Source organism: Protopterus annectens, chromosome 15.part0 (genome assembly GCF_019279795.1).
Source record: "Protopterus annectens isolate FY-2018-M chromosome 15.part0, PAN1.0, whole genome shotgun sequence".
Taxonomy (NCBI): domain Eukaryota; kingdom Metazoa; phylum Chordata; order Ceratodontiformes; family Protopteridae; genus Protopterus; species Protopterus annectens.
Window position 1 is genome coordinate 374,359,596 of NC_056749.1, and position 27,437 is coordinate 374,387,032.

Below are 27,437 nucleotides of genomic sequence, written 5' to 3' on the forward strand. Positions count from 1 at the left end.
TCTATCCTTTAGTTCAGGTAGAGACCAATTGTCTTAGCAGAAGGTTTAGATCTTGGCTTTCAGGCAGGACAGATTCTCATTCACTAGTTCAGGGCAAGCAGGGTGGACTGTTTCTTGGTTCCTTGTGAGATAGAGGCTTAGGGAGAGGATTGGCTCTATCCTTTAGTTCAGGTAGAGACCAATTGTCATAGCAGAAGGTTTAAATCTTGGCTTTCAGGCAGGACAGATTCTCATTAGAGAACATGTGCAGCTGAACTTGACTCCAGCAGGTGAGCAGCACAGATCTGAATAATCTGTACAAGTGCAATGCATACCAGTGGACCAACCGCTGCATAATACATACGCTATAAGGGAACATCCATATGAAAAAAAAAACCCTGCAGTTACTTATTATCGAATAATCTTTCAAACCAACAGCAGATGGCTTTATCAATAAATAACGCAATGAATGGGTACGGGTTTGGAATCTGGTTGCGATAATATGTAAGCACCAGTTAAACAATATTTGGGCATTTTTGAGCCAGTTTTCTGTGGAGTTAAAGGCTTCTTGAGTTATTTGCTGAATGTGAGTGAGGCTGCCATAGGAACATATAAGCATGGAGTCTTCTGCATATTGTATTAGTGAAACTTTGATGAGGTATGGAGGTTATTTATGTAAATATTAATTAGGAGAGGACCTAGGATGGAACCTTGAGGTACACCTATGGTGACAGGCTGGAAGGGGGATGTGGTACTGAGTCATTTTACCAATTGTCATCTACCTGTCCCTTGAATGAAAGAAGAGTGGCTTTAGAGAGCCCAAGTGTGGACATTTACTTTTGGAGTTTGCTATGTGAAGCAGCACTGCAGGCTTTGAATAGATGGAATAAAGTGGAGATGAGTTTCCCTTCATCCCTGGTTTTGTTAATGGTGTCGAATGAAAGAAGAGCAGTGGTTATGCTGTGGGTAGAGTGGAAGTCAAGTTGTGTGGGGGTGAGGATTTGATGTTCTAGTTCATTTCTGAGGAATTGTTTGGGAATGCCTTTCTTTAGTATTTTGGAGTGTAGAGAAAGAATAGCAATCCGTCAGGAGTTTGATATATCTGAAGAGTTTCTGCCTTTCTAGAGTGTGGAGATATAAAAGCCAGGAATGTGGGATTCTGCTATGGATCTGTTAATTAGTATTGACAGTAGGTATGCTATTGCATCATCAGCTATTTTTAGCTATTCTGAAGGTATGCTGTTAACAGAAGGGGAGTATGGCTTGAGTTTGTGAAGAAATGTCCTAATGAGACTGTTTCTAGGGTAAAGTTGAAGTAATAGAATAAGTGATAAGAAATGTTGGGGATGTAGAAGAAGGGGTCAGTGATATGGAGGGAGTACTGACTGTAGTAGGAGGCTATAGTGGAGTTTGGAGTATACTGGGAGGCGAATGTTAAGAGCAGCTATACTGTTATTAAAATGTGTTGAACTGTGGTGCTGTTTCTAATTCTGAAATATTGGTAAGGGATTGAGATTGGATTTAGTATCTAGGTGAAGTATTTTCTAATAGAGGACCAGAAGTCTTTCAGGTTGTTTCTACATATTGTTATGGTATTGCTTCTTTTCTGAATAATTTTTTTTTTTTAGGTAGATTTCAAAGCTCCCTGAATTTTTGCTGAAGTTGTGTTGTTTTGTTGGCAAACCATGCTAGGTTTTCTTGCTCTTTCTCACTAATGCAGTATGGCATCCTCTAGGGAGAGGTGTTTTAGTATGGACCAGTTAATGGACTATAATGCTGCTGTGAAGGTATGAATGTTGTAGTGTGAGAGATTTGGGGTGAATTTATATAGATATTGTTTGGCCTGGTGGCTTTAGTCTGCAAGTGTAGGCTGGAAGGTGGTCATTAAGGGAGACTGAAAGAGTTCTGGAGGAGCTGTATTTGCTGGGGTCATAGACCATAATTCAGTCTAGAGTGGCACCATTGTTTAAGGATTTATTGTAATGTGTATGGGTATTGTTAAGTTGGATTAGGCCAGACAGAAATTGGGGGAGAAGATCTGCCAGTCAATACTGACAGCATGTAGTATGTCTATATTCTTTCTTGTGGGGACATAGAAGACAATGATGCAGCAATGTTTATGGTTGTTTATTTGAAGAAAGAAATGAGTAAGTCAGTGTTGTGAAATTTGGGTATTATGTTGGTGTAGGTGGTAATTTCATATTAATTCTGCATAAGAGAGCAATTCTACCAGCTTTTTTTTTGTGGATAGCCTGCTCTGATCATGTTATAACTGCGGAAGGTGGGAGTAATTCGGAGTCGTTTGTGTGGGGTTTAAACTAGGTTTCTGAAATGCTTACATGCATACATACATACAAACAAATATTTCCAGCAAGGGCATTAATGCCCTTCTAGCCTGCCAATGTAATAAAACACTTGTTCCCATTATAAGTGTCCAGGCTTCTCTTAAAAAAAATATCTAAAGTAGTACTTGCTTTAATGTAACGTGGTAGTCTGTTTCATGCATTGACTGTTCTCTCAGAGAACCAATTAGTACACTTCTCATTCCTATAAAATCTTTTTTTAATTTCTCCAAGTTTTTTGGGTATCTAATACCATGGCGGGAATGGACCCTATTCCTAAGTCATATTATTATTAAAGTTCATGACATTACTATTGTTTCAATCTTTCTACATAAAGATTCAAAGATTCAAAGAAACTTTATTGTCATTTAAGAAACACAAGTGCTACCTAAGTGAAATTTCGAGTGTCAGCTCTTTTACGGGAGAAAACAAACACAAAAAACAGACATGACAGAGATTAAAGAATAAACAATAACTATAGTACAAAAGTAAAATATCTAGGTAGCTGATGCACATGCTTGTACACTATTTATATACACTGGACAACACTGACTACTAGATGATTAACACATGAAAAGAAATGTACACTATACACAGAGGTGAGACTGGGTGATATTGCACATAAGGAAGTGATTGGAATTGCACTTGAATGAGAATATATTAATTTTAGTCTGCAATAAATAAATAGAATTACTATATGGAAAAGAAAAAGAATGAGAGAGTAACAATCTATTATAGTTTTGATACATCCAGATTTATGTCTGCATTACTGAGTCGTATTGCAGGTGGATATAAATGGTTCATGAATCTGGAGGTCCTTCAGTGGATACTCTGTAACCTTCTATCAGAAGCAAGTTTAGTGAACCAACCATATGCTGGATGATGTGTCACTCCTCTTTTTGCATCTCATTTCAAAGAGCTCCTGTAAGGTAGGAAGACTAGTGCCCGTGATCTTATCTGCTGTTCTTAGGTTCATAGGTTGTCTGATGATTCTCTAGTACCTTTTGATAAAGCCAAACATTCCCAGAGGTATCTCTCTTTAAATGTTCAATATACCTGAATAAGATCTCTTAGATGTCTATAAGAGACACTGTGCAATTTTGGATATTTCAGTCTTTCATAATAACTTAAATGTTCACATCTATGGATGCCCTTGGTACACTTATGCTGTACTCTTTCCAGTTAACTCATGCTTGTTTTCTTATAAGGTTTTCATATTGTTATTCCATACTCACGTTTGGGTCTAATGTAACTAAGAAACAATTACTTCATCATTTCTGATTTCCTTGACTTTATAAATCTTTTTATACAACCTGTAGTTCTATAACTATCATTAAGCATTTGGTTGATATGATTAAAAAACTCAAAGCTTGATCTACTCATATACCCAGGTCCTTAAATGAATCTACAGTTTCAATCATTGTGTGCTGTATTAAATTGTCACCTTTTAATTTGTCTCCTGAATCTTATATGCTTGGTTTTTGATACATTTATCAGCATATTATTCTCCTGTGCCCATATGGTCAATTTAGTCAAGTTATTTTGCAGACATACCTTATCTGTAACACATGTGATCAGTTTACCCAATTTCTGATCATCTGCATATAGACTGTAGAACACCTCAGATTAAAAAGTTAGGTCTGAAAGATACACTCTAAACAAGTAAAGGCCAAGGACAAAGCCCTGTGGGACACCCTAACTGTAACCAAGAATTTAATTTTCCAGTTGCTGTATGATACTTGCCATGTCCTATTTGTAAGCCATGCAGCTATCCATCTTATCAACAGTACATTGATAACTAGTTGTTCTAATTTATTGATCAGTGTTTTCTGTATGACCCTGTCAAATGCTGAAGTTAAATCTAAATAAATTACACCACAGCACAATGTTTCATTCATAGCTGTTATTATATTGTTATACAAGATCATGTTACATATGGTTGTTGTTGTTTGTCTTCCAGCTTTTCCCGGTAAGGGGTCGCCACAATGGAACTCTGGTCTGCTAATGATTGGCAGTAGATTTTTATGAAATGCCAAGGTGCCAGCTCGACGCCCAACCTTCAACGAAGGCACACCCATTTACGCACGCATGTCTTTCGAATGCTGCCCAACCGTGGGGAGGACATGCAGACTCCACACAGAAGGCACTCCCAAGCCAAGCCGAGAATTGAACGGGAGAACCTCTTGCTGTGAGGTAACAATGCTACTGCCGTACCACCGCGGCATACATCATGTTACAGATGGTAATAGATCTATTTTCAAAATATGCCTTTTGATATATGGTTTCAAGTCGCAGCCTGTCCAGTTCTGGCAATAACTTAGCCAGGATTACCTTCTCTGCTTAGTATATCTGGGGAGCAGAGGGACAACCAGGCATGCAGTTCTGTAATTTTGCCGCACATACTGTTTATATTTATAGAAATAATATTTAATTGTATAAGGCAGAAGAGGGAATGTTGTGGGGTTTGGTTAGAAGACATTTGGTGGGCACTGATTTGAGCAGGACCAGAGTTAGGGTGGATGTCACCACTCAAGAAAATTATTAAGTAGTAGAATAAGGTTGTTAGATGGCTCAAAAGGGTGAATATGATGGGTAGGGGTATAAAAAGCTAAGTGTACAGGTAAGATGTATGTGGCTTGGGCCAGATAAGACAAAGTATTAAATGTGTTAGGTAATTGGTTGGAAAGGTTTGTGAGCTGTTAGAAAGTAGTTGGTGGAACTTAAAAGGGGGAGGAGTTATGGTTGGTATAAATGTAGATGATGTGGGGTGGGAAGGAATTGTTGACTGGATAGGGGATCAAACTGAGCCATAGCATTAGTAAAGGTGAAGTGAACAGGATACACTCGGAGTCTTTCCATAAAACAAGTTGTGAAAAGTGGATGAACAGAAAGAACAGAAACAAAAATAAAGTAGACAATGTGTGGCATAAAGAAAGTGTAACATGTTCACCTGTGAGTTGGTGAGGGATTATGAGGACAGTGAAATGAGTAAGTAAGTGAAGTCTGAGAAAGGCAAGACTCAGAGATATGAATGGGTTATGAAATAAAATTACGTATCAGCATTGCATGACTTAGAAGAGCCAAATTTCTCTGAATATTATCCATGGATTTGGGAGAAATATACTTAGTGAGGAACAGGTACTAATGTAAACTACTCCCAAACACTTGCAAGTACAGTCAATTCCTTAAACTGACATTGTTAAAATGATGATATCATTTAAAATGTTGCTGTTTTCTTTTATCCTTTTTCATGCTTGCCTTTCTACTTTTGCATTCAGGTGCTATTCGCTTGCATAGGATGGACAGGAGCAGAGAGAAGGCAGAGTTTTTCATGAAAAAATAAAATAGATATAGATGGTTTAGGCAAGGATTGCAATATTTCATTGAGGTAAGTAAAGCACAGTAGAGATGAATAAATAAGAACAACATAGGGCTCTATGGGCAGCTTTCAGACTCCATCACTTAATATCCTAAAGCCCTGCAAGTTCTTGTTTCCTTCTTCATCTCTTCTTCCCACTACCTGACACCAATAAAATAAAGATCCCTTTGCTTAATCATGCTGTTCCTCAGCTTATCCTCTGTTCCTCTCTTCCTATTGGACAATCTCTCCTGTTACCATGACTCTATCTCTCCAACTCTGCCCAATCACCTATTCATATTCCTTCCCTACACTCTCCACACATTGCACCAAACCTGTTTAATAACATTGCACACTTTTACTCCAAAAACAGACTGATTAACTCCATTTCATCTCAAAACAAAATAAAATTAACTGGAAAAATACTCTCCAAAAAGCAAGTATCAGTATTTTCCAGATATACTAAAATCCTTCAAGGTGGAAACATTCACCCTTCTCCTGGCCCCCACCTACACTATCAGGATGAATGCTAAGATAATTCTCTTCCACAGACTACTCTAACCCTACAATAGTCAACCCCTAACCCTAGTAATCTAATGTTTGCTGCCATTAATGTTATAAGCATAAGAAATAAAACTGCTGAACTACATGCCTGCATTACCCAACATAAGTTTGATATTCTCACTGAACTGAAACCTGGCTTAAATCCAGGATACAAAACTCTGAAATTACACCTCCCAGCTATAATATATCATTCATAATGACCATATAAAGAGGAAAGGTGGTGGTATTGCTTTAACATTTCCCAACAACGACAACATTTCCCCTTACAACAAACCAATACCAAAATTCAAATCAGCAGAGCTTCTTATTAGGGTCTTGAAAATAAACAATTGCCAACAAATATCTATCGCTGTCCTTTACATCCCTCCTGGCGACCATGCAGCTATACTAGAATATATCCTACAGTGGATATCCATAATGATTCCGCAACAACAAAAAATACTATTAGGTGATGTGAATGTTAATTGGTTGGACATAAACTCTAACTGCCTTACATCTAGCATGAACTTATATGGTTTCACACAACTAATTAATAGCCCTACACATGAAAGACATCAAATTCTCTATTAAATTGGTTCCTAATATCAGACCCTAGCAAATATACCACCTCAGTCATCATCTCCCACTCTATGCACGCAGACATCTCACACATCTACTTAAACAGCATGCTTATAAAACAACACACCACTTTTCCAATTTTAACTCGGAAATGTTTATTACTTTCGTATCATGTATTAATTGGAACTTCCTAAAAATCCTCCCTTTAGATGATGCTGTTAATGAATTCAGTACAACTTTCCTGAATATCCTAAATAGCTTTGCGACACCTAAAAGGAAGAGATTAAAAACAAATAATGGAAATTGGCTATCCAAAAAAGAGCAGAATGCTAATGCAGGCTAGAGAAAAAGCATGGAAATAATGTCAAAAATATAAAACACTGCAATATCTTGAAAACTTCAGAATGCTTCACAATCATACTAAAAAACAAATAAATGAAGCTAAAAACTATACCATAATAACTTTCAGAATAAAAGTAAACATATCCCTAAAAATTTCTGGACAGCTATTAAAGAAATGTTACATCCTGGCCAAAAATTCAATCCTAGCCCCTCACACAATAATTCACTACTCAAAACCATAATAGAGTTCACCTCTTATTTCAGAGATCTGCTCGTCCATCACTAAATACCATTCTACACAACTGTGTTCCCAGTCGGTCATTATGATCCTATGACCATTAACTCCTTTTTATTCACAAACCTATCAAATCTGCTGGGCATTGTCTGTACTTGTACCATGTTGCTAAGGCCTGAGACTCCTTATCTATAGCCATCAGGTCAGTACCTTACCTCAAATCCTCCAAAATCACTGTGAAAGACTTCCTCTCCAATAGCTGGCTCTGTCCTTGCTCAGCACCAGGATGAACTATATCTGTAAATGTGAACAAGTACCTATTAATACCTTACACCTCCTTACTCTCTCTCTGTCGCTTTCTCTCATTTCCTTACTTCTGCCAATTTCTCTTCCCTGGCTGTCTCTCTAAATGTACTATAAGTGTGTTTTTTCCTCACTTCATATTGCAAATCCTGTTAGTATTATATTAACTTACCTTTAATTTCTCTATAAACTGGCTAAAATTACTCTAAATATTAAATCATTATATAACTTTTTTGAGCTTAACCAAAGTTTTCATATTATGTGTAAATTTGTATAATTATTTATACTGTATATGTCTTTTGTAATATTTTTGAAGATTTTAAAAATATTGTTCTTAAATTTTTTAAATTTCTCTAAATATTAAATCATTATATAACTTGTTTTTGAGCTTAACCGAAGTTTTCATATTATGTGTAAATTTGTATAATTATTTATACTGTATATGTCTTTTGTAATATTTTTGAAGATTTAAAAAATATTGTTCTTAAATTTTTTTATAACACTTAGGAGCTTTTCTAACAACTGCGGTGGTGGTGCTGCGGTAGCGTTGTCACGTCACAGTTAGACATTGCCCGTTCAATTCTCAGTTAGAGCGTCTTCTGTGTGGTGACATGCATGAATGGGCGTTCCTTCATTGAAGGTTGTACGTTAGGCCCGGCAAGCCAGCACGTAAAACTCTACTGCCAATCATTAGCGGACCGGAGTTCCGCTGTGGTGACCCCTAACTGGGAAAAGCCAAAAGACACAAACAAACATAGGAGCTTTTCTCCTCAGGCCTCCACTGAAAATGGACTCCTACCCAGCCGGACTTTCCCAGTAGTCAAGTATCAATAAATAAATAAATAAAATGAATAATCTGAAAACAGGTTACACAGCATATAATACTTTAAAATCAGATTACACATCATTAAATTGATTAGCTGTTGTGTGCAGTTCACCTACAGCAAGGGTACATTACTCTGTCCACTTTCAGCATGATTATACACAAGGCTGCTTATTCAGTAACTTGTAGGGTTGAACCTCGGCTATGAAACAACATTTTAAACACCTGGCAGTAATTGGTAAAACTACAGTGAACTCCTCTAATCATTATCTGTCTATTCTACTGGATTAGGGAGTGATGTAACTATTGATTGACTAGTAAGATGTATAGCAACAAATTAATTAACTGTATGTGAGCACTTTAATCAGGTCTTTAATGTGGAAATAAAGTAGCTATAGACACTGAAGTACTTAGCAAAAATTCTTTGCAAAATAGACTAAAATGATGCACTAACACACTTCAATTAAGTACTTTGATAAACACACACACAAAATGAACATTTAAAATAAGAAAATAACATCAAAACAGTTACAAGGTAGTATTGGATACTAGTAGAACTACCATGCATGCAGAGCATTGTTTGAATACCAAATACAACAGCATGTGTTTTGTCTATAGTGTTAATTGCATGTCCTGGCTATGGTTATGTATTTCAAATAAGAAAAGCCATCCTAATAATAGAGATGCATAGGTCTTCAAAGATATTTTAATTCAAACTGTTTGTTGTTACAGTATAAAAATGAAACAGTGCTCTTAGGTTACACTAAAGTCAAAGTCAAAATAAACTTTATTGTCATTTAGAACTATCTACACACGTGTAGCCTAAACATTTCATGCATCAACTCATTTCTTGAAATTACAAAGGAAAGTGAAACAACAAATACAAGTAAAGGAATAAACATTGCTAACAAATACAATACTACCCCCAATACATGCAAGAAAGAGTAGAGACATTTACCAACATTCATATATGAAAAGAATACCCTCCCCTGAGTTAAATTAACTACCCTATTTAAAGTAAAACAAAACAACTTTTGAAATGCCTAAGTTATTTGTCTAATATTGCACTTCAGTGAGTTAAATAATACTGACTATGGATATAATAAATAAATATTGCACTTACTTGGAATATATGTAAGTATATATTGTGCAAATAAATAATTGAGTTATTATGTGTCCAGACCCCTGGGACTAGTGCCAGAATTCAGAAGTCTAATCACTGTAGGGTAGAAACTGTTACTGAATCATGTAGTGCTGTAGCAGATGCTGCAATATCTCCTGCCCGATGCCAGATACTTAAACAGTCCATGAGCAGGATGCATGTATTCCTGTATTATTTTGGTGGCCTTTTGGATGCTTCTTGCAGAATAAAGGTGTTGTATCGGTGGAACACTGGAACCTGTTACCTCCTCTGCAACCCTCACCACCCTTTGTAGTGCCTTCCTTTACATAACTGTGAAGCCTCCAAACCACACTGTGAAGTTGCAGGTGAGGATGTCTCTATTGCACCTCTATAGAAGGTGTAGAGAATATCAGGAAGAAGCTTAGCTTTTTTCAGCCCTCTTAAAACGTGGAGGCATTGGTATGTTGTCTTAACCAGTTGGCTGGTGTTTCCCGACCACGAGAGATCCTCCAATATGTGGACACCCAGGAATTTCATACTTATAACCCTCTCTACACTCTCACCATTGATCCTGAGCACTGGGTGGTTTGTTCTCATTTTCCTGAAGTCGATGCTAATCTCTTTGGTTGTGCTTACATTTAGGTCAAGGTTGTTCCCCTCACACCAACTGATCAGAAATACCACCTTCTGTCTGTACACCCTTTCATCCTCCTTTGTGATGAGCCCCACGACTGTGGTGTCATCAGAAAACTTGATGATATGGTTGGACTTGTGCTTAGCATAGCAGTCGTGGATCATGATGGTGAATAACAGTGGGCTGAGAACACATCCCTGTGGAACCCTGGTGTTAATTGTGATGCACTTTGATGTGTTCTTACCTGAACACACCCTCTGTGGTCTCTCAGTCATGAAGTCCAGGATCCAGTTACAGAGATATTTACTGATTTCTAAATGTGCCAGTTTTTCTATTAGCTGCATTGGTACAACTGTATTAAATGCAGAGCTGAAGTCTATGAACAGCATCCTCACGTAGTTATCTTTGCCCTCAAAATGCTCAACGGAGATGTGTAGTGCTACTGATATGGCATCAGCCATGGAACGGTTAGCTGTACACGCAAACTGCAGAGGGTCAAAATCAGGAAGTAGGCATAACGAAAGATGGTTTTTGATCAGTCGCTCAAAACATTTCATAACAGTGGATGTCAGAGTGACTGGTCTGTAGTCATTAGGGCTGGAGGGAGTAGTTTTCTTAGGTAGCGGGATGATATTAGTTTCCTTGTAGCATGAGGGTAATTTTGCCATGGCTAGAGATGTTAAATATTTCATTGAGCACTGTGCATAGTTGATCAGCACAGCCTTTTAACACCTTGTCCAGTATGTTGTCTTGTCCAGCAGCCTTCCTGGTTTTCACTCTCCTTAGCTTACTTCTTACCTCCTTTGTGCTGAGGCTGAGTATTGCATCCTTCTCATCAGTGGGTAGCTTTACTCTCAACCTGTTGTTTCTTTCCTCAAATCTAGTAAAGAAGATGTTCAAAGTGTCCTGGAATTTGATGCTGTCCTCACACTGTGCAGACCTTATTTTGTAGTCATTGATCTCCTGTATGCCTTGCCATAGTCTCCTTGCATCCTTCATGTCTTCAAAGCTGGTCTGTACCTTTCTGCCATACTCCCTCTTAGCCTCATTTATACTCCTCTTGAGATTACCTCTTGCTACACTTATGGCTGCTTTGTACTTAACCCTGTAAACTGTGTTCCTCTCCAGAAGCTCATGTACCTTAAGGGTGAGCCACGGTTTCTAGTTAGCTCTAACAGTGATATTCTTGGTATTTGTCACCTCATCAACACAGTTTGAAATGTATGCCATCACTTCCTCAGTGTATTCATCAATGTTCAAATGTTGATTCACTGTGGTTGCCTCCTTGCACATATCCCAGTTGTTTTTTTCAAAGCACTCTTTGTTCAGATGCTAGTTCACTGTGGTTGCCTCCTTGCACATATCCCAGTTGTTTATTCAAAGAAGTCTTGGAGGGTCTCCATAGCCCCCTCAGGCCATACCCTATAATAATAATAATAATCCCTGTATGACTGTATGCTAATTTGCTTCTTTGTGGGTTCTCTCTAACCAGTGCAGGCTTGTAAGCTGGCAATAGCAAGATAGTATAATGGTCAGAGTTTCCCATTTGTGGAAGTTGCATTGCCTTATAACCTTTCTTTAAGTTTTTGTACACCTTGTCCAGGATATTAGCACCCCTTGTAGGAACATCCAGATACTGATGGTAGTGTGGGAGTACTTCTTTCAGATCTGCTTTATTAAAGTCACCAGCTGCCATGTGTACAAATTCAGAATATTTGCTCTGCATCTCATCCATGTGATTGCATTGTTTATTTAGAGCTTCAGTGGAATTAGCGGTTAACCTTTAAATCGTCAATCACACATGATCGACCAGCCACTTAATAGACTCATTTAAGCGAACCGAAACCGCAAAAATTTTTAAATGTTGAAAATATGTCGAATTTCGACATTTCTGGCCGTGCCACATCTCCACACCAGTGCTACCATGGGTCAAAAATAGGTGAGGTTTTGCCGTTCGCTTATGTGGAATTCGACGTTGGAGACGTTTGCACTTCGGTATTCGCGGAAGCCGTTTCACCCATATTGGGATTGACAATGTAAAGGTAAACCAGTATTAGCACTAGGTTGGATGTACACCCCTGTTAGACTGACCCCATTCAGCTCCCTGGGCAAGTAAAATGGTCATTTAAAAGATAGGAACTCTACGTTTTCACAGCAGTGTGACAGTATGATATCACAGTTGCTGCACCATCTTTTGTTAACATAGATGCAGACTCCACCTCTTCTGGCCTTTCCACAAACAATGCATGTTTTTTGTCTGCATGAAACAGTGTAAATTTCTCTACTTTTACTATACTATCATTTATCTTGTCATGCAGCCATGTCTCAGTAATCAAAATGAACTAGTATTTCTCACCTTGTTCTTGTTGGAGAGTTCCAGTCTCAAGTAGTCCATCTTGCTATCCAGTGATCTCACATTAGCTAACAATATAGTTGGTAGTTCAGGCCTGTAGGGGTTTGCTTTTAACTTTACATCAATACCTGCTCTGCAACCTCTTTTTCGTGTTCTCTGACATCTCTTTCTCTTTTTTCTTGCCCAGCATATTCCAGAAACCTGTTCTACCAGTTTCAGGCACTTTAGAGTGTGAGGACTTAAAATAACCAGCTGTTGCAGCTCTGTGCAAGTAGTAGGGCCTAGATATTCTGTAGACTTCAAGGCATCCAACCAGCAACATGTAGATGTTGATTGTTTAATTTCTAGCAACTTCTATGCACTTATAAGTTATTGTACCTCCATTTGGAAGTACAGAAACTGATTGTTTGAGATTTTCTGTGCAAAAGAAGACATAATATGCATATCTCTAGAATGAGCTGACAGCCGCAGCCACACAGGGCACCACCATTTAGATGAATAAAAGGATAGAATACAATTTATGCTTGTACATGTGTGTGAGGAAGATCTACAGAGTCTTTCTAAAGGGAAATTATTTAAAAAGATACCCTGAGGAAGGTGCTCAGGTACCACAAAGGGGAGGGCAGTAATGTAATACAAAGGCAACACACTAGGTGGAGGGGGAAAGGCTCATGTCCTTACACCCATGCAGTGGAGTCCTTCCACAAAACAATGTGTGGAAAATGGATGAAGACAAAGAACAGTTACAAGAATAAGGTAGGCAAAGTGTGTCAGAAAGAAACTGTAACAGGATGGTTTCCTGTAAGTTGGGGGGTTTATAAGAACAGTGAAATTAGTGAGTGAGTGAGTGAGTGAGTGAGTGAGTGAGTGAGTGAGTGAGTGAGTGAGTGAGTGAGATGTAGGAAAAAAAGATTCAGAGATGAGTGGGTCATAGAGTGGGGTAGTGCAGCAGCACTGCATATAGGTAGCAGGGCCAAATTTCTCTGAATATTATCTGTGGATTTGATAGAAATATACTTAATGGGAAAGAGGTTCTACAGTAGACTACTCCCAAACACTTGTAAGTACGTGGCCTAGTCTTTACTTTTGCATTGTTAAAATGGTCATAGGATTTAAAAGTACATACTCACTAATTTCATGTCAGAGAGAAATTAATTTACAACTCAGAATTTGGATCTATCAAGAATACTGTTACTAAAAAATGGATCAGTCTTACATGTAATAAAGAGATAAGTAAGAAATTGCATAAAAAAACCTGACTACAGCAAAGGATGTATCAGTACTTATATGCAATGAAAAAAGGAGGCAATACCAATGCTGTGTGTGTGTGTGTGTGTTTGTGTGTGTGTGTGTGTGTGTATTTTTTGTCATGGAATCCAGGAGGGTGTGACTGGAAAGTAGAATTAAATATTAAAAGTTTATATTGTAGTTAAGATTGACCACAACTAGACATCCAAGTGTAAACAATTGTGTCATTATCTAGTGCGCTTAAAATGAGAACTGCTAAAATGGAAAAGAGATGTTTTGGATATAATGAAAAAATTAGTTATATAAAGTATTTCTAATTGATTTTATGATCGAACTTGAGGAAGGGGTATTATAAATTTAAATATATCTTTCTAAGAATGTGTGACATGGTTTAAGCTAGTATAAATGATTGATATGAAGGTTTGTTTATTTTGAAGAATTCCTTATAGATTTTAAATGAACAAAAGGACTTAATAAACTTTTTTTGAATGTACTGTGGTGTGATTTGAACCTGTGGTTGAGAATATCTCTTTGTTGTCCTTTGATTATTAGTCATTATTTCCGTTCAGATTGGTGGATATCCTGTGAGACTGGGAGATGAAATTGTTCTCTAAGATAGCTTCTGAAAATACTTGACGAAGGCCAAAGTGATGTGGCAGATGTTCTGATAATTTTAAATTTTGTTTGGAGCCATACACTATTTTTAAAATATATTTTCATCCAACCAACAGAAAATATATGAAATGTTCTCATTATTTACAACAGGTACTGTTTAACTTGTAACTAATTCACTAGTCTTAAGTAATAAACCATAGACATTTGGAAATGTTTTTAATGTTTATTGTATTCTATCCTCTTAGTTCTACCCTATTTTATTTATATTTCAAACCAAGTAAATGAACTGCTTGAAAGACTATTTTCAGTCCAGTCATGACCAAATCCATAACTGATTCTCATTGTTTCTGACATGAAATTAAGTATTTAAAGTTTATGTGTATATATATATATATATATATATATATATATATATATATATACACACACACACACACACATACATATCCTTTAGCTAACAGATCTGTACTTTAGATGCAGGCAATTTAATTGACACAGTTATTGTGAAGGCAAATGTAATAGTTTGTCAGTGTATAATTTAATTTAATTTTTAAATATTTAACTATGTATTTAAAGAAAACTGTTGGCATATTTTATTCCTAATACTAGCATTCCTTTGAAAATTTCTTTCTTTAATTTCTTATATTGTCTTTCAGAACTTCAGTTTATTTGATTTGTAAAACTCTTAATTATATGCTTTATATTTAACATTTATGAATTATTAATACCGTTACCAAATAGTGTATTTTTCTCTTTACAGGGACCATCAAGGTGTCGGCATGTTGGTAGAGTGCCTGCGTTGAGCAGACATACACGCAGTGGCAGTGTTGGAGCAACTCCCCGTGAGAACATGAATTTGTGCTGGAGTGAAATTAAAAGGAAGTCACATAACATCAGGTAAATGGACTACAAATAACAGCAAATTGGTTATCTATCAATTATCATACCTGTGATAAAACAGTAAGCCAGAATGATGCAATGAGACCTTGTACTAAATCAGCAAGCAGAAAAAATACACATATTGGAACTTCTAAACTGTGGATTATTTATCAAAAACTAACAAATCAATTTATTAGAATTAGGTGCTAATGATGTATTTTCATAAGCCACCTGTTCCCTGCTACTGTATACATCAGCTTGTCTTTTGTCTTGCTTCTGCTGTTGTACTGATTGTTTCATCTCGTACTGAAATAGTCATATGATCTAAATAGTACGTTTATAGCTTCATGGTTAGTTATTGGGCATGTTGCCCTGGAGACCGAGGAGGAGTCCAGTCTAATTTCACAATTGCCAAAGAGCACTGTCTGGTTAAGTGACTTGCTTAGAGTCACACGTTAAGTAAAGGGAGACTGGGGACATCAAACCCTGAACTACATGAAGCAGATCGTAAAGCAAGACTGGGGAAATACAACCCTGAACTACAGGAAGCAGATCGTAAAGCAAGACTGGGGAAATCAAACCCTGAACTACAGGAAGCAGATCGTAAAGCAAGACTGGGGAAATCAAACCCTGAACTACAGGAAGCAGATCGTAAAGCAAGACTGGGGTAATCAAACCCTGAACTACAGGAAGCAGATCGTAAAGCAAGACTGGGGAAATCAAACCCTGAACTACAGGAAGCAGATCATAAAGCAAGACTGGGGAAATCAAACCCTGAACTACAGGAAGCAGATCGTAAAGCAAGACTGGGGAAATCAAACCCTGAACTACAGGAAGCAGATCGTAAAGCAAGACTGGGGAAATCCAACCCTGAACTACAGGAAGCAGATCATTAAGAGCTCATATCTTTAAACATTTGTCTTAATGTCAGACAAAAATAACTTATGAGTGGAAAAATCCACCCCACTAGGGGGTTTTCCATCAGTTTTGGCCTATTCTTAGCTACATTTTTTGTTTAGTTTTGCCTTAAATTGTACATTATTTACAAAAACTGTACAGATCATGTAAATGAATATTACTTTGCCAAACCCTCACTGACAAAACAAAAACAATCTGGCACCCATGCCAAAAAGAAAAAACAGCCGCCAGTGAAACTTGAGACAATTTTTTTGTGGGAGGCGAAGTCCTCCACAATACCCTTGGAGTATGCTTTACATTCTGCACACCCTACTTAATACATTCATCCCCAAGATCACTGTATCTTGATTGAAGGGCGATAATAGTGACAAAAGTGCACTCAAATGAGTAAACAGACATATAGTTAAATGTAGCTAAACATGCGTTTTGCCATAAAATAAAGTGTTTTACTCCATTTTAAACAAAATCAACATTTGATAATTCAAAAAATACTCACAGTAGTTATGTTAGTAGCTTCAAAAAGCAGGAACAAGACATTTTGCTGTGCTGTAGTGTGCCTCATACTGGAAGTATTGTTTGTCTTCCTCTTTCTGTGTTTTCCTGTATTTTGTAAATGCTGTACATTCTCCCCAAGCCTTTAGGCCAACCTATTTGGCAGCTACATTATATTTGCTTTCTGTTTGATCTGAGTACTTGTTTCACCTACAGGTTTACTATTTCTTTGATGATAGTTTTTATATCTCTTCTCCACTGGTCTGCCTCATCATTGGTCAGTTATGTTTTCTGGAGCTTTCCTGAAGCATCGCCCTGTCTTGACATACCATGTTCTTCTAAAACTCACAGCCCTTACTGTCATTTAGCATGATTTTACAATCTAAATTAGAAATCAGGGTTCTTTCCGTAAACGAAGAAGAAGAAGCAAGCCCCCTCTGCAAGTGTTGGGAAGCTGCATTGGTGCCACAAGTGTCTGGATTTAAATATATTTGGGTCTTGTTACTGAGTGAGGTTAGAAGGAATCAGGGGACTGACCAGTTAATAAGTACAATAGCAGTGCTGCTTGTATTGTAGTGGACTGGGGTGGTGAAGAGAGTTCTGGGTAATAAGCTGATGGTCTAATATTACCAGTTTTTCTGTATTCCCATCATCCCCTGTAGTCCCAAGCTTTGAGTTGTGAATAAAAGGATGAGATTATAGTTGTAAGTGTTAGAAATTAAGTTCCTTTGCAGGGTAGCCAGCTTACTGTGCATGACAGAGAGGCAAGCTAGGGAATTCTAGGAGGATTTCAGAATAGCGGCACTGTATCTTGGAATTTAAAGGAGTCTTTTGAGGTCATTTGGGTGCCTACTGTTGCTGGCCCCTGGGAAACTGATGCAGGAAGTGTAGCAGGCACAGCCCATTAATAGGAGGCTATGTGGTGATCCAAAACTAGAGGGAATGTATCTCTTAAATTGCTTAGGAATGTCACATAATTATCTAGCAACTATTCCTAAGCATAGGAAAGCCTGTCTTACTATGCTTAACTTAGTACTGCTGCAACCCTCACCAGAACAAGTACTTTTGAAAGTTAAGGTGTATATCGATTGATGAATGGATGACAATACTCACTCTCTGCTTACTGCAGTTTCCCACTCACATGTAGACATATATATAAAGACACTGAGAAGGGAAAATCCCTAGTATCAGATATCTTTGTAAGGTAAACCAACAAATGGCCATTTTGCTAATATGACAGCCTTTGAAATAAGGAGGAATATATTTTATGATCAAAATGCGCCATTTTATTCATCATCATCTTCAACTCCACTATCCATTTTTTCTGTATGGGGTCAGGGTGTCATGTCAACTGTAACCACCTCTCTCAATTCACTGTCACTGTCCTACTTTTTCAACAGTCATGCCTGATTGCCACAGGCCTTCTGTCATGTAATCCATCCATTTCTTGTCTTGTTGTCTTCATTTTCTCTAGTCTTCTTCGTGTCTCTCCTGTATCTTCTTCAAACCTTATCTAGCATTATACACCTCTATATCTTTACAAGGACACTAATGTGCTCTTTCTGATGATATTCTAAAAGGTACAACCTGATTAAATAAGGATTAAATATAAAAAATCATACTAAACATTTTTTTGATAATAGAAACATAAAAATGAAACCATTCTTCAAGTGTAGTTTCCTGTACCGACCAAACACATACTATTTTTGCAGTGACACCGACTTTTCCCAAAAAGTAAAAGATAACCATTAATGCAGTATCAAATCATGGAAATGCTGACATCTTTTTGGTGTTAACAGAGAATTTTATAGGGGTATAAAAATGTAGAGTCAGACTCTTAAAAGTACTCTTAGCATTGTAGTCACTACTCAGTGTGTTTCTTTTATCAGATTTTTGTTTAATATTACAAGTTCAGCAATTGTTATTACAAAATGAATATAGTCTGCACAGTTATTATGAGGAATATTAAAACACATAAATATTGATAATATACATTTTAATTACTTTAAACAAGCTGTAAATTAAAATATGAAGTTAATGACAAATGACTGAATATATACATAAAAGAAACAGAAGAAATATTTTCCCATAGCAATAGAAAAGAAAGAAGGAATACATAGACTAAATATTCAGAAATCCTAATTCTTAATACTGAGCATGCTAAGTTCATATCTTTTATTATTATACTTAGCATTGGTTAAAATATAAAGATTATTGCAATTTGTTTTTGCTTTTAATAACAATGTTGATTTCTTTTTATATACAGTGTTCATATGTACAATTTTTCAGTAGAATGAGCCACACGTGTTTTTTTATTTCCCTGTAGTTTTTTCCTTGCTGATGCTAGTACTACACATACTGATCTAGTCTTAGTTTAATGTTTTGTGGCAAAGGAGCATTAAGAATAAATAAATACATTCCGATTAATTGTAAAGCTTCAACTCCATAAAAGCTGACCAGTTTGACCAATTTTTGAACATCTGCTCAAAACCTATTAAGTAGTTGACAGTCTTAAAATATATCATCCCATTCAGCTTTCATTAGTCTGTTATGTCTTCAGTATCCCATATTATTGTTGTTATATTTTGTAACAGTCCTATATAGCATGAGGAATTTGCTATTTAAAAATATCCAAGTACAAATATTCCTGATGAAAGACAATGTGGTTTGTTTGAAGAGTGAATTTAAAAATTTTATACATATACATATATATATATATATATATATATATATATATATATATATATATATATATGGATCCCCTTTTAATACTTGAAAATTGTGAAAATAAAATAGCATAATGGCAAACTTTTCCCAGGGCAAGTAAACACTTGCCCAACATGCCATTTTCTACTCTGTAGTGCAATCCCGGAGTTGATATACAAAGTTAGGGGGTGTGGGGGCATATCCCCCCACCTAGGTGGGTTTTATTTACTCTGGTGTGTGTCTTGTTGAAGCTTGGGCAAGTGTTTACTTGTCCTGGGAAAAATTCACCATTCAGATATTTTGTTTACATGATTTTCATCTCATTCAATGATATGGCCGTTCAAGTATTAGAAGTAGATCCACACACACACACACACACACACACACACACACACACACACACACACACACACACATATATATATATATATTTCATTTTTTTTTTTATCAATGTTAGGAAATAATGTTGTGAGATGTTTTGTTTGCTTTCAGTAGAATTTTATACAATATGGATAAATAGGATTAAGAAACAAATGTATTATTCAATATGATACAGTCAAGGTAATTATTTGAGATAATTTTCTCTTTCTCTCACATTCTATTTCTCTCTCTTTCTGTCACTGGGAGAGTAGGTTAGGGTTTCTGACTGATTATGAAGGGATTTAGTTTTATGGAGCAAAGATGAGTTTTAGGGTTAATGAGCAGGAGGCAAGATTAGAGTTACGTAGCAATCTGGGACTTTGGATTTTAGGGAGTGGGGGAGTAGAGGGTTAAGGAATAGGAGGTGAGTTTAAGGTTATAAAGTGGGAAAAGATTTTAGGGAGCAGATAGTGAGTTTAGGGTTAAGATGCAAGAGTGGATATCAAGTCCTTTTTGAATGATTTATTCGTTTGGCATAAGAAATTAGCAGACAAATATGGCTTACTTTTGGTTACAATGGACATGAATTCTCTTTTTACTGTGATCCCTACTAATGTTGAGCTTGAATATGTTAGATCCTTTCTCTCTACAGCTGGATCATTATCGCATAATAAAATCTTTTTGGTCTGTACACTGTTAGAGTTGATCCTTGAGAACAATGTTTTTGTTTCTCATGATGAATATTTTTTTACAGAAGGTTGGAGTTGCAATGGGGACAGTGTGCACAAACTCTTATGTCAATATTGTATTGGCTTAATGGGAAATTGAGAATGTACATAACAGTAACATCTATCGTGATCACATATGCTTTTATAGATGGTTTGTTGATGATCTTTTTATGGTTTGGAGAGGTACAGAAGATATGTTACATGAATTTGTTGAATATTTGTATGGAACCACTATATTTCTAAGATGTTTCTGTTGAGTTAAATGGGTTAGGTAGTTTAAGAAGCCTTGTAAACATAATAATATTTGACATAAATCTAGTTTGCATCCTTGTCATGTATCTAGAAATGTACTTAAAGGACATTTTTTTAAGAACGATGCGGTTACATGATGATGATGAGGCAGCAGATAGAGCTTTGACTGTAACATCTAATGAATTTATTAATAGAGGCTATGATGAAGCACACACTTGCAATACAGTAGCACTTGTCCGCCCTTTAAGGAATACTAGTGGCCGCCCATTTTTTGGGGATTATCCTATTACTTCCCTGACAAATTTAACTAATGAGTCTAGTTCTTGGCTAGTTTTTACTTTTTCTAGCAATGTTGGAGGTGTTTGTGATAATGTAAGGAAGTATTGGCCAGTACTTATGGCTGTTAAAGCTATTGCTAATATGCTGAGTCCCAACCCTAAATTTTCATTAAAAAAAAAACTTTCACTTAGGCAACTCTGTTTTAGGGGTTGTCAATGACAATTTGCTGTTTCAACTGATGGACAAAGCACTTCCCTTGCCAGAATTGCTCAGCATGTAGGTATATTCTTACTACCACATGCATTATTGTCCCTGCTGCAGTTGATCTAGGTTTTTATGCTGACTGCAAGACTAAAAATGTTATTTACTATGCTTGCTGTATGACTTGTGAATGTTATGTCGCAAGACCTATTGGACATTAAGGGAAAGAATATTGGAACATGTTGCTGACATTAGGAATGATAAATTGACTAATGCTTTGGCAAAGCGTGTCTTTGAATGTGGTTTGGACCATATATTTAAGTTTGTAGTGATTGAAATAATTAGAGTAAGTCAGAGAGGTGGTGACATTTTAACAAAACTGAATGTAATGAATAAAAATAAATATAAAAAATTTTAAAAGCAGACAGACACCCAGGTTGGAATGGACGTGTATCACTTAGACCAAAATTCATGGCTGGGGGCTTGGTTCATTGACTTGATTGGTTCATTTATTTTTTATCAATGGTTTGCATTTATGAATGGCTTTGTCACACAATCCTTTTTATCTGTTTTGATAAGCTGTTTAAAAATATTTATGTTAGGAGTGTTTTTAACATGTTATTTGGTCTGATGAAGCAGCTGTATACTATAAAAGTGCTCACCTGTTTTTTTATTTGTTCTTTATATTATTAAACTGATTTTATAGCCGAGCCTGAGCTGTGTGGTCATATATGGTTTTAGTTGTGTAATTTATCGTTACTCTCCATGACCTTTACTTTACTGGGATCATTTCTGGTTTATATTAGCCTTTTGCCCTTACCCTGCAATTGTGCTGTCTTTGAGGTATTTTATATATATATAATTACCAGGGGGTGTTTTTCATATTTTCAGTCACTTTAGATTCATTCTAAAATGATCACTCTTTTGACATTCACTCTTGTGAACATTCAGTATTTCATGAGACATTCCTCAATCTATGTATCAGTGTTTGTAGTCATCCATTATATTTACTTTATTTATTTTTTATTTGTATTTGTTTACTGGGTAGAGCGCTGACCTCCATGGACCTTTTTCAGACTCAGCCTGGGAGCACTGTCTAGTTAAGTGACTTCCTCAGAGTCACACTGTTAGGCAGTGGAGGCTGTAAGAATCAAACCCTGGGCCAGTGGACTACTGGAAACAGCTTATAAACAGCTCCTTAATCCTCTACACCAATTGCCAGACAAAATACTTTAATATTGCTAGAGAAAATATTCACGTTCTGTAAATCAAAGAAAACTCTTCACTTTCTCTTTAAAGAGATGGTGATCTTTGCCGTGGAAAGAAGTAAGTAACTCTGGCATTGGCATTAATAATAACATGTAAGTTTTCTGACTTGGCCTTACACAATCCATTTTTTCTGAAATGCCAGTAATCACTGAACCTTTACTGAAGCTGAAGTTGCTTATAAGTGGAATGATCTACCACTGGAAGTGGATATTTGAACATTAAATCTTTCAACATAAACCGAGGTGAAAAAAGAGTGATGTAGGGCAATTAGTAAATGGGTAAAAATAAGAACAGAGAAAGACAGGAGAATTTACAGAGTGTGCAAAGTGGAAAGGTGAAACAGAAAATAAAATGTATGTTTGTGTAAGAATGAAGCCCCCTTTTTCTATATAAAGTATAAGCCCCTGCGTGCATTCCCTGTAATGTGTTTTCCATGCACCACAGGAAATAAAGAAGACTAGTGAGCAGACCGATATAACACTGTGAATGATCAACAGTGGCATCGGGGTGTGAAGGGTAAACTCTACAGAGAACTGGGGTGAAGACATCCTTATACCTTGAAAAAGGAAATTGAAAGACTAACTGAATTCAGTCTTCTGAATATTGAAGAATGTTAGCATGGTGCATTTGGTAGCATAGCTTTTCTTGTACCAGGTTGAGGGTTCTATTCCTGTATATACATTTGACTCATAGTATATGTACTCCTGGGGCACATTGTCCAGTGGGTGACCTATTGGTTAGATACACTGTTGTTGTCTTCTCATGCTATTCTTTCATCTGTCTTTGTAGAAAAATAATTAGTTACTGCATGCATTATATAACTGAGTAAAAGAATATTAAAGCAAGATATTTTGGACAGTATTTGTCTTACAGAAGACACATTGGGACCGGAAGATGTCTACCCTCTACATACTGTGGGAAGGAGAAGTGACTGCTGTAGCTCTATATTTACAGTCCATTTGCACTTTTTATAGGACGCTTCCTTTTTTGAGAAGGTTATTATTTGTTCTCATTGAAATTAGCTTAAAATTATAAAAATGACATGCAAATTTCAGATTTAAGAAATCTCTTTTTGTCAAATTATCATAGCAAATCATGTTTTCTGTGAGCAAAATCAAAACCAAAAGTAAATGTCAAAATGCATTGTTCATTTTAGAAAGACACAAAAAATTGTCAAGCTAGCAGCATATTGTCATATGATATATGAAGCTTTTAAACAATACCCATTTGAATCAATGGCAACAGAATCATTATAACTTGGAAAGAGGGCAGTTAATGTTCTTGTTTTCTAAGCTCAACATACACACTGACAGGACCAATATTTCCATCTCTGCTGATATATGATATAGAGAACCTTTAAAGAAAAAAAAATCTTTCTGAGGTGTTCTGTGTAGGCTGCATTTCATATTTATTTATGTATGTATCCATTTGTCTTGTAAGCTGCAGAAATCATTACCTCCACTTGCCAAACAGTTATTTGAGTAAGTGGTTTTACATGACCAGATAATGCCACTGTACAGCTCTTATCATTAAATTCTGTTAAGAAATTAATAATCTGTTTATGAATAATTATTTATTGACTAAGTGATTGAATGAGTGACTGATTTGCTTATATTAATCTTTATTCATTCATGTTTTCTAAAGAGGAAGGAATAATCTATATGGGTGATGTCCTGGAAGAACAGCAAACTACAGTTTGACATGGAAATCAAAAGAAAGGAAAACATATAAATGCAAGCCATAAAATATAAACCACCTGCACATGCATAAATAAGACTTTCACTCAATAAATGTACTCAAATGCAAAGCTTCACTGGAGTTTAACCAGGGATATTATTGACTGGCTTACTGAGAGCTTATAAATTCACTATAACAAACAGTTATAGCATGGTTGATTCCTCCATCATAAGGAAATGCATATAATTTATTCCACTGATAACCACAGCTGTCATGAATCTTTCACATATAATCTAGTGCTGTCTTCCATGCTTGTGAACATAATGGATATACTAGGACATTATTAATGAGTAATGCAGGAACGTCCCTAGATTATTCTGTTATTTTCCTCATAAGAGTTGTCTCCTACCCAGTGCTCCTCACCTACTTCTTATATTTCAGCAGTCTTAACCATAAACATGGTGGCATAAAACCCTCCTGGGGCAACCCATCTATCCTGAGTAAATCCATCACTTTATCATTCCTGTTTTAACCGTCTCAGTGTGTGACCCAAAAAGCCCTCTAAAGGGCAGCTCAGCTACCCCAGAGCAACCAGTCAAATTTTTTTCCATTTTAACAATCATCAGAAGAGGTAAATAAATAAATGTACCAGGAGTCCTCACCGCTAAAATATACAAAATTTAATGACTTTAAGCGCGATATTGACAATACACTTTTCGTCAGTTCAAATAACCAACTTCTTCAGAAGCATTCAAAAACGTTACACAATCACGTATAGGACACAGCCTTAAAATACTTCCACGTACTGATTTACCAAATCAATTAATTAAGTTGTTCCACCTGTTAGTGGTGATAATGTTGATAATGTTGTAACCAAGGTAACACAATTGGTGGTATAAGATAACCCTCTCATATTGTTTTTGGTTATTTTTCTTTGTTTTTCCTTGATTTTAGCCGCTCCAAATCCAAACTAGGTACAACGACTTAGGTCGGCCCTACATAAACCACTATTAATTGTGGGTTGTACAGGAATACATGTTTTCATTTTAAAACCAAATTCCTACCACAGGAAGTCACAATCCAATACATTATTCTAGGGTCCAAATAAGTATAAACATATTTCTTTTTGACCACACCAATACAGTCAATACAGTAGTTAAACCACTTACCACCTATAACGGTGGTGATTTTACAATCTGGGTCGCCCCTGTTATCAATCGCGTTACTCAGTTGGCAGGACCCAATAGTTTTACGCTGAAAATTTTTAACTATTTTAACTGTTTGCAGAGTGGAACTTAATCCCTACCCTATTTTCCTAATTACTCAAAATCACTTATTGAACACATACATGATTACTACACAAATTTAATGATTGATTGTAAATTATAAATTTCAAACACAACATTATTAGAAATTAGTAAAAATTAATAAAAATTGTTAAAAATAGGTATTATACAAGAGTGATTTTGTTAAAACAAAAAGTGTATATGTGTATATATGTGTCATCAATAAGAGTGTATTCTTAGCGTTGGTAAAGGTCGGAAGGGTTACCATCGAGGTTATTGGGTGTTGCAATTGGATTATGTAAACACCTTTATCTCATGTCAATGGTGGTTTCAAAGCCCTATATTGATGTTCGAGAGGGTTCACCTCTCTAAGTTCTTTAATTTGAGGATACATGAAATAGATGTCATTTCATTTATACCTGGTTTCTGGTTAGCGTTAGTGCGTAGTTGCCAGAGAAGTTCTTTTCTTTCTAGTTTAAGGGAATCATAACCTCCCCTAATATCCCTGGTCTGTTGGTCAATAACCCTAAATTTGAAATGGTGATCACCATTATCCAGTACGTGCCTAGCCAGAGCATTAGTCGTGTTCATAGTCCTAATGCTGTATAAATGTTCATAGATCCTTTCCTTAAGCTTTCTATCGGTTTTCCCGATGTAGAAAACTGAACAACTCATGCACTTTGCTAGGTATACCACCAATTTGCTGTTACAATCGTATTTAGATTTAGATGTAAACTTTTGTTCGCCTATTACAAAGTTCACCCCTTCCTCTATGTGTCTACAGTATTTACACATTTGACATTTGAACATGCCTAGTTTGGTTGAATATGGTTGTTTAATTCCTTCTAAGAGTTCCTTTAAATTGGGCCCTCGCTTGTAGATCAGTTTGGGCCTATTCAGAATTAAATTTTGGAACTCATTGTCATTAATTAAAAACTCCCAATTTTTCATTATTATGTTGTTGATTTTTGGGGAGTCAATGTTGAAGGTACAACAAAACCCACAGGCAAAGTCAAAATTGTCGTTGTCTCTATTTCTAATCAAAGTATTTTCACCCCTACCAGTATGGCGGTTATTCAGCAATGGAGTGTATACCTTTAAGTTTCTTTTACGCGTAACCTCGTCCGTAATTTCACTTAAAAACAAAGGTGGATACCCTCGTTTAAGGAAAAATTGGGTCAAAGTTTCGCATTCATCTTGGAAATCCCTTTCTTTACTGATCATCCGCGCTGCTCTAACCAGCTGTCCCTTGACCACCGATCTTTTCTGGTGTTTAGGGTGACAGCTGGTATAGTGCAGCATGGAGTTAGAGTAGGTTTCCTTACGATGTATTTTGGATACCCACTCATTGTTATCATAGTCCTTACTTAGATCTATGTCCAGGTAGTCAATGCTGTCCTTGTTGTATTTGGAAGTAAAGGTAAAAAACTCAGTAGATGTATTGAGTTTAGCCATTAGGTTGTTGAATTCCAGTTTGGTTCCTTGATATATCATGAATATATCATCTAGGAACCTAGTGTAGAAGGTTATTTTTGAAGTTGTCTCTTCTACCAGAAATATGTTCTCCCTCTCCCAGTGGGCCATAACCAAATTTGCTATGCTTCCACCACTTGGCGAACCCATGGCGACCCCTATTTTTTGATGGTAAAGAGCTTCCCCAAACATTAAGTAGTTGTAGGAGAGAACTGTATCCATCAACTCACGGACCAACTGAATTTCCTCTATGGGTGCCTTCAGTAGTTTTAACATTGCACCAACCCAATCCATTGCTATTTCATGAGGGATTGACGAATACAAATCCTTAACATCAACTGTCACAAATAGGCTGTCGGGGTCAAACTCAACTAAAATGATTGCCTCCAAGAAGGACCATGAGTCCTTGGTTATTTGTTTTTCTTTCTTGACATAACCCT

At 36.4% G+C, this 27,437-nt stretch overlaps 1 protein-coding gene across 5 annotated transcripts in view; it reads left to right on the forward strand.

The window, feature by feature from the left end:
• The window catches only part of DRP2 (dystrophin related protein 2), a 4,029,288-nt gene that overhangs the window by 2,159,129 nt on the left and 1,842,722 nt on the right, over positions 1-27,437 (forward strand). For all 5 annotated transcript variants that reach the window (XM_044057118.1, XM_044057116.1, XM_044057114.1 and 2 more), the window contains one exon: positions 15,238-15,374. In XM_044057118.1, the coding sequence (XP_043913053.1) occupies positions 15,238-15,374 (137 nt within the window). The remainder of the gene's footprint in view (positions 1-15,237; positions 15,375-27,437) is intronic.